This window comes from Panthera leo, chromosome D2 (assembly GCF_018350215.1).
Source record: "Panthera leo isolate Ple1 chromosome D2, P.leo_Ple1_pat1.1, whole genome shotgun sequence".
NCBI lineage: Eukaryota > Metazoa > Chordata > Mammalia > Carnivora > Felidae > Panthera > Panthera leo.
In genome coordinates, this window is record NC_056689.1 from 52,354,907 (window position 1) to 52,370,529 (window position 15,623).

The following is a 15,623-nucleotide window of genomic DNA, read 5'->3' on the forward strand; positions in this document are numbered from 1 at the left end:
AGCTGCATATATGCATATGCTATGATCTAGCAATTCAACTTCTAGCTATATAGGCAACAGAAATGTGAACATGCATCCATAAAAATACATGTTCTAGAATGTTCACAGTAGCACAATCAATAATAGTCCCAAACTGGAAACAGTCCAAATGCCCATCAACAGTAAAATGCACAGGAAAAATAAATTGGGGAATAATCACACAATGGAATACTATACAGCAATGAAAGTGAACAAACAAAAACTAAAAATATGGCTGAATCTCACAAACATGGTGAAAGAAGACAGATCCAAAAGAGTATTTACTATATAAGTCCATTTATATAAAATTGAAAATCAGGCAAAACTAATCCACAGTATAGTACTAGAAGTCAGGCTAGTGGTTAGGGAGAATAAAGGGGGCTTCTCAAGTATGTTTCTAAGTGGGTGTATTCAGTTTTTGAAAATAAATTGAGCTGTATACTTACGATTTATTCACTTTTCTGTTTGTAGCACTTCAAAAAAAACTTCAAAAGATAATACTTAAATGTTTTTATTTTTATGTTTTTTATTGTTTGAATTTTTAAAATATAATTTATTGTCAAATTGGCTAACATGCAGTGTGTACAGTGTGCTCTTGGTTTTGGGGTAGATTCCCATGGTTCATCACTTACATACAACACCCAGTGCTCATCCCAACAAGTGCCCTCCTCAATGCCCATCATATTTAAATGTTTTTAATGTTCATTTTTGAGAGAGAGAGAAAGAGAGAGAGAAAGCACAAGTGGGGGAGGGGCAGAGAGAGAGACACACACACAGAATCCAAAGCAGGCTCCAGGCTCTGAGCTGTCAGTACAGAGCCTGACATAGGGCTCGAACCCACGAACTGTGAGATCATGACCTGAGCCAAAGTCAGACACGTAACTGACTGAGCCACCCAGATGTCCCTCAAAAGATAATATTTAGAGGCACCTGAATGGCTCAGTCGGTTAAGCCTCCAGCTCTTGGTTTCAGCTTGGGCCCTGATCTCACAGTTTGTGAGATCAAGCCCTAAGTCAGGCTCTGGGCTGACAGTGTGAAGCCTTCTTGGAAAACTCTCTCTCTCTCTCTTTGCCTCCTCCCCACTCGGCTCCCTCTGTCTTTCTCTCTCAAACAAATAAATAAACATTTCTAAAATGGGCTAACATAGGGGGGCCTGGGTGCCTCAGTCGGTTAAGCGTCCTACTTCAGCTCAGGTCATGACCTCGCGGTCCGTGAGTTCAAGCCCCACATCGGGCTCGGTGCTGACAGCTCAGAGCCTGGAGCCTGTTTCGGATTCTGTGTCTCCCTCTCTCTCTGACCCTGCCCCGTTCATGCTGTGTCTCTCTCTGTCTCAAAAATAAATAAATGTTAAAAACAATTTTTTTTTAAATAAATAAAATGGACTAACATAATTAAAAAATGTTTATTTATGTTTGAGAGAGAGAGAAAGTACAAGTAGGGGAGGGACAGAGAGAGAGAAGGACACACAGAATCCAAAGCAGGCTCCAGGCTCTGAGCTGTCAGCACAGAGCCCAAATCCAGGCTCGAACTCCTGAACCACAAGATCGTGACCTGTGCTGAAGTTGGATGCTTAACCAGGTACCCAGGTACTCCAACAAATATTTTAAAATATATACATAATATTTAAAAATGCAAAACAAAAAAAAAAGACATATTAACCAAATGATATATGTGGTTTTTATTTGACTCCTGAACAAACCTATTATGAAAAAGAAACATTTATGAGACAATCAGTAAAAGTAAGAATAGTGTGTAGATATTTGATATTAAATGATTATGTTACTTCTGGTGGTATGTTAATGGCTGTGGGGTTTTTTTTTTTTTTTTTTTTTTTGGTTTGTTTGTTTGTTTTTAGAGTTGAGATATATACTGAAATAATACAATGCCTGGGAGTCAGTTCAGATAATTCAGTAAACAATGAGGGAGAGAGGAAACAATAGATTCAACAATATTATTGGCCATGAACTGATGATTATTGAAGTTGGATAATGAAAGCTGGGTTGGGAAGGTTATTATGCTATTCTATTTGCTTTTGTGTATGTTTGAAGTTTTCTATGATAAAAAGTTTTAGGGGCTCCTGCCTGGCTCAGTCAGTGACTCTTAATCTCAGGGTTGTGGGTTCAAACCCCACATTGGGCATGGAGCCTACTTAAAAAAAAAAGTTTTATAATGTATGTTAGTTTTAAATAAAGGACTATGGTAATAAAACACCTAAAAGCAACATGAATTTTTTGTAACGTTTATTTATTTAGGGGCATCTAGGTGGCTCAGTTGATTAAGTGTCCGACTCTTGATTTAGGCTCAGGTCATGATCTCATGGTTTGTCTGTCTGAGCCCTGCGTCGGGCTCTGCACTGACAGCATACAGCCTGCTTGGGATTCTCTTTCTCCCTCTCTCTCTTCCCCTACCCCCCCTCGCACGCAGGAGCATGCAGGCACATACAATTTCTCACTTTCAAAATAAATAAATAAAATTTAAAAAATTTAAATGTTTGTTTATTTATTTTGAGAGACAGAGCACAAGCAGGGGAGGGGCAGAGAGAGAAGGAGACAGAATCCCAAGCAGGCTCTGCACTGTCAGCACAGAGCGGCATTCAGGGCTTGAATTCACAAACCCTGAGATCATGATCTGAGCCAAAATCAAGACTTAACTGACTAAGCCACCCAGCCACCCCCAACATGAATTTTTTAAATAAAATGTTTATATATAAGTGATTTACCTTTTTTTTTTACATTTATTTATTTTTGAGAGACAGAGACAGAACACAAGTGGGGGAGGGGCAGAGAGAGAGGGAGACACAGAATCTGAAGCAGGCTCCAGGCTCCGAGCTGTCAGCACAGAGCCCGACGCGGGGCTCGAACTCACAAACCATGAGATCACGACCTAAGCCGAAGCCGGACGCTTAACCTACTGAGCCACCCAGGCGCCCCCATACCTTGATTTATATTTTTTAAGTTTACTTATTTATTTTAAGAGAGAAAGAGAGAGAAAATGCTCGCAAGTGGGGGAAGGGCAGAGAGAGAGAGAGACAGAGGATCCCAAGCAGGCTCTGCATTGTCAGCACAAAGTCCGACATGGGGTTCGATCCCACGAACTGTGAGATCATGACCTGAGCAGAAATAAAGAGTAGGATGCTTAACTGACTGAGCCCCCAGGCACCCCCCCTCACCTTGCTTTATATGTTAAAGATACATGAGGAAAGAGCAACCAAGTTTCTAGTGGAGTTTACATTACAGTGAGAGAAAGAAACAAGTAAACTAATACTTATATAAAATAATTACACAATATGATTAAAATAAAATGAGGGTAACCAGAGTGGGTTTTCCTGCTGTCTAGCTGTACCCAAGTAATAGTTCTGGGACTTTTCCTCCATCATCACTACTGCCCATGGTTGGGGGGAGGTGGCAAAGATCTCACCAGCTGTATTAAGGGGGTTAATTCGTGTCCCGAGCTGTTGACAATAGGAGTGTGCACATGGGACAGTTTAGGTGGGAGATCGGCAAAAACTCAGAGCGTAGGGTTTGGTGTTTGGGCTGCATAGGCAGCTGTCAATAAAGAGACAGCTTCTGTGGCCCTTCTCATGGCCTAACTCTCCACCAGAACCTCTCCTAGAATTTCCTATCTCTCTCTCTCTCTCTCTCTCTCTCTCTCCCCTAACCTCCATCAGCTCCTTCCTAATTCCCTTTAATGTTCCAGCCAGGAGTTTCTCAACTAGAATTTGAAAGTCATGAAGGGGCAGTCATCTCTTCTCGTTATGTCATTGTCTTGCTTCAGACTCTTCTCATGGCTTTCCCTTAAAAGCCTAGTTTGAAAGTTACAAACACTGAATATTCCCTTTTCTCTTTGCTTTCCTGCTGTAAGAACACTAATTCTCCTGGACGTCTTTGGTCTCTAGGGAAGGGTTCTGAGGTTCAGCCAAGAAATAGTAAAACCTGGAGAGTAAAATGTCAACATCTTCTTTTGTTATGTGCGGAAAGAAAGAAATTGAGTTTTATGAAAGAGTTTGGGGGGCTACCTCAGATAGAGTGGTTGGGGAAAGGGGATATTTCCTCTGAGGAAGTGACATTTAAGTTGTAACTTGAAAGGTAAGAGGGAGCAAGTTATAGGAACAGGTGAGGGAAAAGACTCCACACAGTGGAAATATCAGTTGCAAAGGGTTGAGAGGAGAGTCTGGTGTTATCTGAGATCTACCAGAAGGCCAGAGAACTGGAACCCTCTTCTTTCCTGTTGTCTTGTAACTAACCTTTGCTACTGAGACTCTACTGTTAGAACACTACAGCAAACCAAATTTGGATTTGGGGAACTCTGTACCTAAACGTTTTGGGATTTTTTAAATGGGCTTATGAGCAGCTCACGGACTGTGTTTTCCCCCTCAGTTTATAAGGACATGCAGATACACCATTTGTTCTCTCTGGCATTCATAACCACAGCCGGATCCTAACATGATTCTGGCAACTATGAAAAAGATAGCTAAAGTAAAGTGCTCCTCAACTGTTTAGCAAAGATTTGATAGATGTTGTTCCAGAGCCTTAAAATATCACACAAATAAAAATGTGTATGGGGGGCTTGGAATAACGCTTAGGTTAAATAAAAATTCAGGGCGCAAAATTATACATTGAATTATGATCTCAATGATTAAAAATATGCTTGTATATAATTGGAAAGAAGTACATCAAAACATTAATAGTGGTAATGATTAGGTTGTGGAAATCTATTATCCACACACAGGAATTCCAGAAAGGAAGAACAGAGACAACAAGTAGAAATGTTCAATGAGTAATTTAAAAATACTTCCCACAACTGAAGGAAAGGAATGGCAAGATTGAAAGAATTCATCAAATGCTCAGCCCAATAGGTGAAAATAGACATACACCAAGGCATGTCACTGCAGAATTTCAGCACACTGAAGGGAAAGAGGAGATTGCTTAAGGTTCCAGAAAGAAAAAAAAAAAAAAGAGGCCACATACAAATGATCAGGAATCGGAATGGCTTTGGACTTCTCAGCAGCAGAAACTAGAAAACACCGTTTTTAAAAACTCTGGGGCATGGGGTGCCTGGGTGGCTCAGTCAGTTAAGCATCTGATGCTTGATTTCGGCCCAGGTCATGATCAATGGGTTCGAGCCCCCCAGTCATGTTCTGCGCTGACACCAAGGAGCTTGCTTGGGATTCTTTCTCTCTGCCCCTCCCCTCCCTGCTCATGTTCTCACTCTCTCTCTCTCTCTCTCTTTCAAAATAAATACGTAAACATATAAACATTAAAAAAAATTCTGGGACAGAAATGCCCTCGCCCTAATGGTGGCACAGAGGCTACAGAGCTCCCGGTCTTCAGGGAATACTTATAGCTGTACACAAATTGGCAGCTCAAAAGTAACCTGTATAAATCAAAGCCTGGAAGGTTCTCCCCACACGTTTTTCTCTGTGTGAAACCTTTGGACCCCTTTATATCCCAGAGTGTGAATGTATGAAGGATTGGCAATGGTAATCAAGACTGAAGCTTCCAGGTGGAAGAACTCAGAGTCATATTTAATATGTTTTATTTCTTATACAAACCACCCATGTTTTTGGTTGCAAAATCACATCTGCTATAATAATTATTAGGGTAAGTTTTAAAGATATAAAATTTTAGTAATAATCATACATATAAACTAATACTTTTGAAAATAGAAATGCTATGGAGCTGGTGGGTTATATAAAACACTAATTTCTCCAGATTACTAATATTTACCAAAAGGCTTCAAATAGAAAGTCCGGCAGTAATCCTTCAATTATTCAAAAACGCCTACCTACCTGCTTGGAAGGAAATACAGGGAGAACAAAACACAAATTTACATTTCAATAAAATACAGTTCTGCACTAAGAGAGTAGGATGCTCATTAAAAATGCTTTTCTTTGTTATCAAAGTAAGAATAAAGCTCTGTGAGGGGCGCCTGGGTGGCTCAGTAGGTTGAGCGTCCAACTTCGGCTCAGATCATGATCTCGCAGTCTGTGAGTTCCAGCCCCGTATCGGGCTCTGTGCTGACAGCTCAGAGCCTGGAGCCTTCTTTGGATTCTGTGTTTCCCTCTCTCTCTGCCCCTCCTCCACTCATGCTCTGTCTCTCTCTCTCTCTCTCTCTGTCAAAAATAAATAAACATTTTTAAAAAATTAAAAAAAAAGAATAAAGCTCTGTGAAATAATTAGAATAATTTTCCCCAAGGGTTTATTTATATTTATTTTTAATTTTTTATAAAGATTTTATTTTTTTAATATTTATGTATTTATTTTGAGAGAGAGAGAGTAGGAGTGGGGAGGGGCAGAGAGAGGGAGAGAGAGAATCCCAAGCAGGCTTCATGCTGTCAGCACAGAGCCTGACATGGGGCTCAGTCTCACGAACTGAGAGATCATGACCTGAACCGAAGTTAAGAGGCAGCCCCTTAACCCACTGAGCCACCCATGCGCCCCTATAAAGATTTTATTTATTTAAATGTTTTATTTATTTTTGAGATAGAATGTACACACGCAGTGGGGATGGGCAGAGAGAGAAACGGGGACAGATGATCCAAAGAGGGCTCTGTGCTAACACTAGTGAGCCCAAGGTGGGGCTCGAACTCACAAACCGTGAGATCATGACCTGAGCCAAAGGCGGATGCTCAACCGACTGAGCCACCCAGAGGCACCTGCATATACTCCTGCTACCACACATGCATACCCTCCCAAAATTATCAATATTCCCCCACCATCAATTTATTACAATTGATGAACCTACATTGAACCTACATCATTATTACCCAAGTTGTTAGTTTACATTAGGGCTCACTCTTGGTAGTGTACATTCTATGGGTTTGGACAAATGTATAATGACATATATCCACCATTATACTATAGTACACAGTATTTTCACTGCCCTAAAAATCCTCTGTGCTCTGCCTATTCATACCTCCTTCCCCCAACCCCTGGCAGCCACCGATCTTTTTTACTGTCTCCATAATTTTGCTTTTTCCAGAATATCATATAGTTAGTATCATATAGTATATAGCCTTTTCAGATCGGATTCTTTCATTTAATAATATGCATTTCAGTTTCTTCCATGTCTTTTCACAGCCTAATTGTTCATTTATTGTTAGTGCTGATAAATATTCTATTGTTTGGAGGTACCACACATTATTTATTCCTTCACCTGCTGAAGGATATAGTGGTAGCTTCCATAATTTTGGCAATTATGAAAAAAGCTGCTCAACATTGTGTGCAGGTTTTTGTGTGAACATAAAATTTCAACTCCTTTGGGTAAATACCAGGGAGCATAATTGCTGGATTGTATGGTAAGAATATCTTTAGTTTTGTAGGAAACAACCAAAGTGGTTGTATAATTTTGCATTCCCACCAGCAATGAATGAAAATTCCTATTGCTCCACATTCTTACTAGCATTTGGTGTTGTCAGTGTTTTGGATTTTGGTCATTCTAATAGGTGTGTAGAGTATCTCATTGTTGTTTCAATTTGCATTTACCTGATGACGTGATGTTGAACATCTTTTCACATGCTTATTTGCCATCTGTATATCTTCTTTGGTCAGGTCTCTGTTAAGGTCTTTGACCCATTTGTACCCCCACCCCAGATTTATTGAGGTATAATTGACAAATAAAATTAGAATATAGTGAAAGTGTATAATGGGGGGACACCTGGCTGGCTCAGTCAGTGGAGCAGGTGACTCTTGATCTCAGGGTTGTGAGTTTAAGCCCCACATTGGGTGTAGATTACTTAAAAAGACAATCTTTATAAAAAAGTGTGCAATGTGATGATTTGATATCTGTATACATTGTGAAAAGAGTCCTATTGGTGTGGGCCCATTTTATAATCAGGTTGTTTTCTTATTTTTGAGTTTTAAATGTTCTTTGCATCTTTTGTATAATAGCCCAAAAATGTCTTTTGCTAATATTTTCTCCCAATCTGTGGCTTATCTTTTCATTATCTTGACAGTGTCTTTCACAGAGCAGATAATTTTAGTTTTAATGAAGTCCAGCTTACTGATTATTTCTTTCATTGATTGTGCCTTTGGTGTTGTATCTAAAAAGTCATCACCAAATCTAGAGTCATCTAGATTTTTTCCTGTGTAGCCTTCTAGGAGTTTTGTAGTTTTATGTTTTACCTTTACATCTACAGTCCATTTTGAGTTAATTTTTGTGAAGGGTTTGTGTCTATATTAATTTTTTTTTTTGCCAAAAGCACTGAAATGCATATTATTAAATGAAAGAAGCCAATCTGAAAAGGGTAGTATCTCCACATCAAGATTTTAGCGGTATTTTTGGAATGATTACTGATTATAGATCAAATTATAGATTGTAGAATAAATATTAATTGTGGAATGAATAATGATTAATCAGTAAAAGTTTTTCAAAGCTCAAAATTCAGTGATTTCTGAAGTGATTAATAAGTGCAATTAATGAATAATCACTATCTCCTACTCTAGTTTTGTTTTATGACTTCCCACAAGTATCTAAACAATTATATAACCCTGACAATTATACAAATATTGGACGATTGTATTTCTGATGGATAAAAACAGGATCTGCGATAAAACCACTGACAGCTAGACATGGCAGCACATGGTGCTAGAATGACAGCACACAGGAAGAAAAATCTTCACTTTTGATAGAGAACAAAATATAGCTACATTTAGTCTTACTTGGGGTTTTTGCTTTAGTTTTTTTTTTTTTTTAATGTTTATTTATTTTTGAGAGAGAGAGAGAAACAGAGTTGAGCAAGGGAGGGGCAGAAAGAGGGAGACACAGAATCTGAAGCAGGCTCCAGGCTCTGAGCTGTCAGCACAGAGCCTGATGTGGGGCTCGAATCCACGAACCATGAGATCATGGTCTGAGCTGAAGTCGGATGCTTAACCGACTGAGCCACCTAGGCGCCCCTTGCTTTAGTTTTTTTAATCGCTAATGAAAGCTCTTTTTTAATCCACTAGAATATAAATAAATCCAGCGTCTTTACCAGCACAAAGACACTTAACAGCACAGCGTCAGAATAAATATTTTTATGACCTCTTTCCTGTAGTAGGTTGAATGACTCCCTAAAAGACATCGCTTCCTAATCCTTGTGAATGTTACCTTATACAGCAAAAAGGGACTTTGCAAATGTGATTAAGAATCTTGATGTGGGAAGACTATCCCTGATTACCCAGGTAAGCCCTAAATGTAATCACATGTATTCTTACAAGAGAGAGTCAGAAGGAGATTTGACACAGAAGAGAAAAAAGGCACTGAGGCAGAGATTGGAGTGATATGCCATAAGTCAAGGAACGCTAGCAGCCACCAGAAGCTGGAAGGCACAAGGAACAGATTCTCCTCTAGAACTTCCAGAAGAGCTGGCCTTGCAGACACTTGATTTTGACCCCGTGAATTTGACTTCAGACTTCTGGCCTCCAGAACTGTGAAAGAATGGACATTTGGGTTGTATCTATTTTTTGGCTATTATGAATAATACTGCGATTGAACGTTTGTGTACCAATTTTTATGTAGATTTTTTTTTCATTTCTACTGAGTATATATGCCTTGGAGCAGAATTGCTGGGTCACGTGGTAAGTCTAGGAACTGCCAGACTGTTTTGTGGGTGATTTTAGACTTCTGGCCTCTAGAACTGTGAAAGAATAAATTTCTGTTGTTTTAAACCACCAAGTTTGCAGTGATTTATTATATCAGCCATAGGAAACCAATATACCCCCTGAAATAAATCTGAAATAAAAATGCTTAGATTCTGGGGGCCCCTGGGTAGCTCAGCCAGTTAAGTGTCCAACTTCAGCTCAGGTTAGGATCTCGTAGTTTGTAAGTTCAAGCCCTGCAAGGGGCTATCTGCTATTAGCATGCAGCCCACTTTTGAACCTCTGTCTCCCTCTCTCTCTGCCCCTCCCCTGCTCGCTCACTCTCTCTCTCAAAAATAAATAAACATAAAAAAATACTTAGATTCTGGAATTCTACATATAATGTGCCTACAATCAAATGTCAGGGTAGAATAAAAACAAAGTTTCAAGCAATTTACTTCCTCTGCACTCTTTTTTAGGATGTGCTCCACCTAAATAATGAAGTAAACCAAGAAAAAGTATACAAATGAGATCCAGAAAACATATCCAACCCAAGAAATAGGCAAAGGCAATTCCTGGGATAAAAAAGGAGGAAACACTGGGATGGCAGCTGGACTGCAGGTCTAAAGAGTAAGCAGTTCAATTAGAAACAACTTGAAACTGATAGATTTTTGATGTGTTGAGATGGGGGAAAACTTTACCGATAGGCTACTGAGTGCTGAAGAAGAATTTGGAAAAGTACAAGGAAAAGTAAGCAAACAGAACCAGGCAGTTATTAACTTTAGGGCAGACAGAAAGAGAACACAATCTCACTAGACTGAAATGCTCAGCTATGAATAGGCATAACAACCTAAATATATTTTGATTTAACAAATATTATAATATTGAATGTATGGGGGAGAGAAAGCAGAGGGGATCCTAACATTTCATAACTAAATCCTTATCTTCCATAACAGGAAGTCAATAAATAAAGTCTGAAGTTGAGTAATCAAACGATAACATTAGATACAAATTCCTTACAAAAATGGAAATGTGTAAGTGCTAGAAAAAATAGCTAAAACAAATTGAAAGTGGTTGCTTCTGGAGTAGAGGTTTGGAGGGACAGGGGCAGGGAAATACCTTTTTGTTATAAGCCACTTATGACTACTTAACTCTCAAAACAATGTCTCTGTTTTATTTTAAGACAAATAAAAATCAATGAACTTATATAAGAAGTACACACTATTGAAAGGGAAATGCCAGACCAAACACATGGGCAGTGATGTTGCATTGGTAGAATCCAGGTTAACTATTATTAGAGTATTAAAAATAAGTTCTAATCATAGACAGACTTTCAAAAGAGAAGTACTGATTAGTCTGAGAGGTTTGGGCTCTATTGGGGCAGTGCAAAATAACATACCAGAAAGAGTCACCTGCCTGATGTAACTTACAAATGTCCGTAAGACCCTGGCTGTCTCCATTAGACTTAGTCTTGAGGACAGGCACTATAATATGGCCTATCTTTTCACCACCTGGACCAGAGTTAAGTACCCAAGAAGGGTGAGATGAAAGTGGATGCATGTGCACTGAGAACAAGAGATAGGTGGGGGAGATGACAGTTAATAATCTGTGATTTGGAATCAGAAATAATTCCCAGTTCTTTCTCTGTCACTCATTAGCTGGATGAGTACAGACAATACACTTATTTGTCCTGAAAATAGTGAGAAATAATAGTCCCTACTTCAGAGAATTGTTCTGAGGATTAAATGAGATAACGCATACAAAACCTTTCATAGAATCTGACACATTGTAGCTCTAGATAAATGGAAGCTGTAACTATTACCAAATGGAGACCCTTGAATTTCTTGCATCAACCCAAATAACCGTTAATGTAAATATTTAGATATTTCCTGAGAAAAAAAGAAGAGATTAACTTTTTTTTTGTCTACTATGTGCCAGACACTTTATACATATATTATTTTAATCCTTAAAATAATAGTAATCATTGGGGCGCCTGGGTGGCTCAGTCAGTTGAGCATACAGCTTCAGCTCAGGTCATGATCTCATGGTTTGTGAGTTGGAGCCCCGCGTAGGACTATGTGCTGACAGCTCAGAGCCTGGAGCCTGCTTCAGGTTCTGGGTCTCCCTCTCTCTCTGCCCCTCTCTGTTCACATTTTCTCTGTCTGTCTTAAAAATAAACATTTAAGGGGCACCTGGGTGGCTCAGTCGGTTAAGCGGCCGACTTCGGCTCAGGTCATGATCTCGCGGTCCGTGAGTTCGAGCCCTGCGTCGGGCTCTGTGCTGACCGCTCAGAGCCTGGAGCCTGTTTCCGATTCTGTGTCTCCCTCTCTCTGACCCTCTCCTGTTCATGCTCTGTCTCTCCCTGTCTCAAAAATAAATAAAATGTTAAAAAAATATATTAAAAAAAAATAAACATTTAAAAATTAAAAAAAAAAACAGTAATCATTATTGTCTCCATTTTACAGATAAGGAAACCAAGGTTGAGAAAAGATTAAGTAATTTCCTTCCAGTACTTATTTATTTTTTAACGTTTATTTATTTTTGAGAGACAGAGAGTGCGAGTGAGGAAGGGGTAGAGAGACACAAACAGAATCCAGAGCAGGCTCCAGGCTCTGAGCTGTCAGCACAGCGCTGAATGTACGACTCGAAATCATGAACTGTGAGATCATGACCTGAGCTGAAGTAGGATGCTTAGTGGACTGAGCCACCCAGGAGCCCCTACATATATACATATACATATACACATATATACATATTATACACACACACACATATATATACATATATATGTATGTCAGCTGTCAGCACATAGTCCTAAGCGGGGCTCCAACTTATGTATATATGCATATATATGTATGTATATATATACATATATACATATACATATATATATATACATACATATATATGTATATTATACATATATATGTATGTATATATAAACGTTTATTTTGAGAGGGAGACAGCATGCAATGGGGGGGGCGGCGTCAGAGAGAGACAGAGGGAGAGACAGAATCCCAAGCAGGCTCTGCAGTGTCAGCGCAAAACCCCACGCGGGGCTTGATCTCACCAACTGTGAGATCATGAGCAGAGCAGAAATCAAGAGTGGGGCACTTAACCAACTGAGCCACCCAGACGCCCCTAGTACTCATGTATCTATTGAGTGACTACTTTGTGTAAGGCTCTGTTCAAGAACATTAAGAAAACAACATTGAATAAGACAATCCATAGTCCCTGATGAAATCTATATTCCAGCAGGGTAGAGAGATAATACCCTGACAATGTAATCACAGACTGCAATACGTGTTATGAAGGAAATAAGTAAGGTCTTGAAATGAGGCCTATGCTTTAGATAGGGTGGCCAGGAAAAGCCTTTTAAAAGAGAAAGTGGAGCTTAGATCTGAAGAATAAGAATGAGTCAATCATGCAAAGAACCAAACTAAAAGGCAGAGTGTACAGCAAATGCAAAGGCCTGGAGACGAGAAAGCTTAGAAGCTCTGGAGCATGGTAGTGAGCTATGTGATTAGTAGCTGGAGTTGATGTTGGTATAGAAAATGTATCATGAAGGCCTCACAGGATGTGGTGAGGAGTTTGGATTTTATTGTAAGTTCATTGAGAAACTATTGTAAGATTTTTTTTTTTAATTTTTTTTAACATTTATTTATTTTTGAGACAGGGAGAGACAGCATGAACGGGGGAGGGTCAGAGAGAGAGGGAGACACAGAATCTGAAACAGGCTCCAGGCTCTGAGCTGTCAGCACAGAGCCTGACGCGGGGCTCGAACTCACGGACCGCGAGATCATGACCTGAGCCGAAGTCGGACGCCCAACCGACTGAGCCACTCAGGCGCCCCTATTGTAAGATTTAAGAGTAAATGAAGGGCGTGATCTGGTTTTGTTTTTCGTTTTTTTTTTTTTTTTTTGGAGAGAGGGAGAGAGATGGGGGAGGGGCAGAGAGAGAGAGAGAGAAGGGAGAGAGAGAATCCCAAGTAGCCTCTGCACTGCCAGCGCAGAGCCCCACATGGGGCTGGGTTCCCCCACTCTGAGATCATGACCTGAGCTAAAATCAACAGTCAGACGCCCGACTGAGCCACCCAGGCACCCTGATCGAATTATTTTAAAGGATCCTTCCCGTTGCTGACTGAATGCAGTGGGTAGAGGAGAAAACAGCAGAAGTAGGGAGACGTGTCAAGGGCAGCGGTTCAGATTAGAGATAAAAGAGACTTGGCCTGGCGTGGTGGCGGAGGTGATAAAACTAACAGAAGTCCACCAGACAAGGTAGAATATGAAGGAATCAAAGATCTGGTTAGTGCCATGGGTCCAGATGAGAAAGATTAGGGTGGCTTTAAGGAGCATAACGAGTTCTGTTTTCAGCAGGTCCATTTTGAGATGCTGAGCTATGCATAAAGGTGACCAGAGATCCGAGCTGTATATATAATTGTCTCCTTGGGGGAACGCAGGAGGTTAATAAGTGGAGGAACACAAAGGCGCCTGAGAGTTTTCCATCTGGCCCTTACTTAAAAAGCTAAAACGATACCCAGTTTCCTGTGGGCTAAGTGTGGCCCACAAGCGCAGCTCCTTAAGCCGACTATAGCACAGGCCCACGACAGTTTTTCCCAGGCCTGGATGCCACACCTGAAGCGGTCGAGTCTCCTCAAGCACAGCAAGGACGCTTGTAGGACGCCTACCGAAAGTCACAGGTTTACCGATCGGGGGCGGGGCCCGGCGAGCGCGGCCTGCTGGGATTTGTAGGCTGACCGCGGCGGGCGCCTCCTTGAGCCGCTCGCGGACTGCGGCACCACGTAGAGGGAAGCGCGCCCTGAGCCTGCGTCAGTCCTTCCGGAAGGGTTGTCTGAAAGGGCGAGTACGGTACTGCCTTTTGCTTGGAATCACTTAACAATGACATTTCTCATCAGTTAAAGGATACATTCAGAGTTCTGAAAATGACACTTAACGCCCTTTTCATCGCAATTTGGTTACCCATGTAGCCTTATTTCTTAACACTTCCTAATTATTCAAGGCTACTCTAGACGCTGCCTCCGAGAAAAGGGCTCGCATTTGACCTCCGCCCTGTGCTTCCACAGCACTGTCTTACCATCCGCTAATAATAATTATAATCGTGGCCAGCTTTCCTGATACTACATGTTCTAGTCTAAGGGATTTGCCCGCACTAATTAATTAATTCTCACACTACCTTCTAAGGTGGTCGCTATTGCTTCCATTTTGAAGATTTGGAAATCTTGGTTTATAGAGACGTTATGTAACTTGGGCAAGGTCGCGTTGAAGGGTCACACTGTTTACTTGTGCGTCTCTCCCTCCGGACCACGAATTCCAGAAGGGCACGGACAGACCAGCTTTTTACTTTCCCGCGGGCCACGCCCCAAGGGCGGGGCTCTGGTGACGACACCCCGTCCCATGGTGCCTTGCGCGCCCGCGCTGCTATTGGTTCGGCTTCTCGGCTCCTTTTTCAAATTGAGGCGCCGAGTCGTTGCCTGGTTTCCTGGGCTTCGGGCGGAGACGACATCGCTGTTTCCGAGGCTCCCGCTAGTGCTAGTGCGGGACAGACGCCTCCGCGAGTCAGAGCTCCTGGTGGAGAGCGGGGACGCCGAGCTACTTGCGTGGGTTCCCCGGGCCACGCCAGTACCCGGCGGGGGAGGTGGGCATCTGGCCCGCGCCGGTCGCAGGACCCTCCCGCGCCCCCACGGCGCTCGAGTACGCGACCAGGTCTTGACTTTCCCGCGGTGATCGTCATGGCGTCCCAGCCGAATTCCTCCGCGAAGAAGAAAGAGGAAAAGGGGAAGAACATCCAGGTGGTGGTGAGATGCAGGTAGGGCGAACCCGGCAGGATTCGGAGTGCCGGGCTTTGCTGCTGGGCTCCCTTCTGTGCTGTCTGGAGAGTGGAATTTTGATTGTAGTTTCTGGGCGGTGCAGACCTGCCTGTCTCATAGTTCCTCTAAATGCTGTTCCATAAAATGACACCAGATTGCTGTGAGGAGTAAATTAGTGTCTGTTTCCGAAGAAAGGATATTCGTATTGGAGGTTATAGTTT

General features: G+C 41.4%; 2 protein-coding genes across 4 annotated transcripts in view; one reads left to right on the top strand and one right to left on the bottom strand.

The window, feature by feature from the left end:
* IDE (insulin degrading enzyme) overlaps positions 1-15,623 on the bottom strand; it is a 195,033-nt gene that overhangs the window by 116,099 nt on the left and 63,311 nt on the right. The window lies entirely within an intron of this gene.
* Positions 15,062-15,623, top strand: part of KIF11 (kinesin family member 11) — a 44,194-nt gene continuing 43,632 nt past the window's right edge. The window contains exon 1 of the mRNA XM_042909106.1: positions 15,062-15,401. Within this exon, the coding sequence (XP_042765040.1) occupies positions 15,325-15,401 (77 nt within the window). The 5' untranslated portion in view covers positions 15,062-15,324. The remainder of the gene's footprint in view (positions 15,402-15,623) is intronic.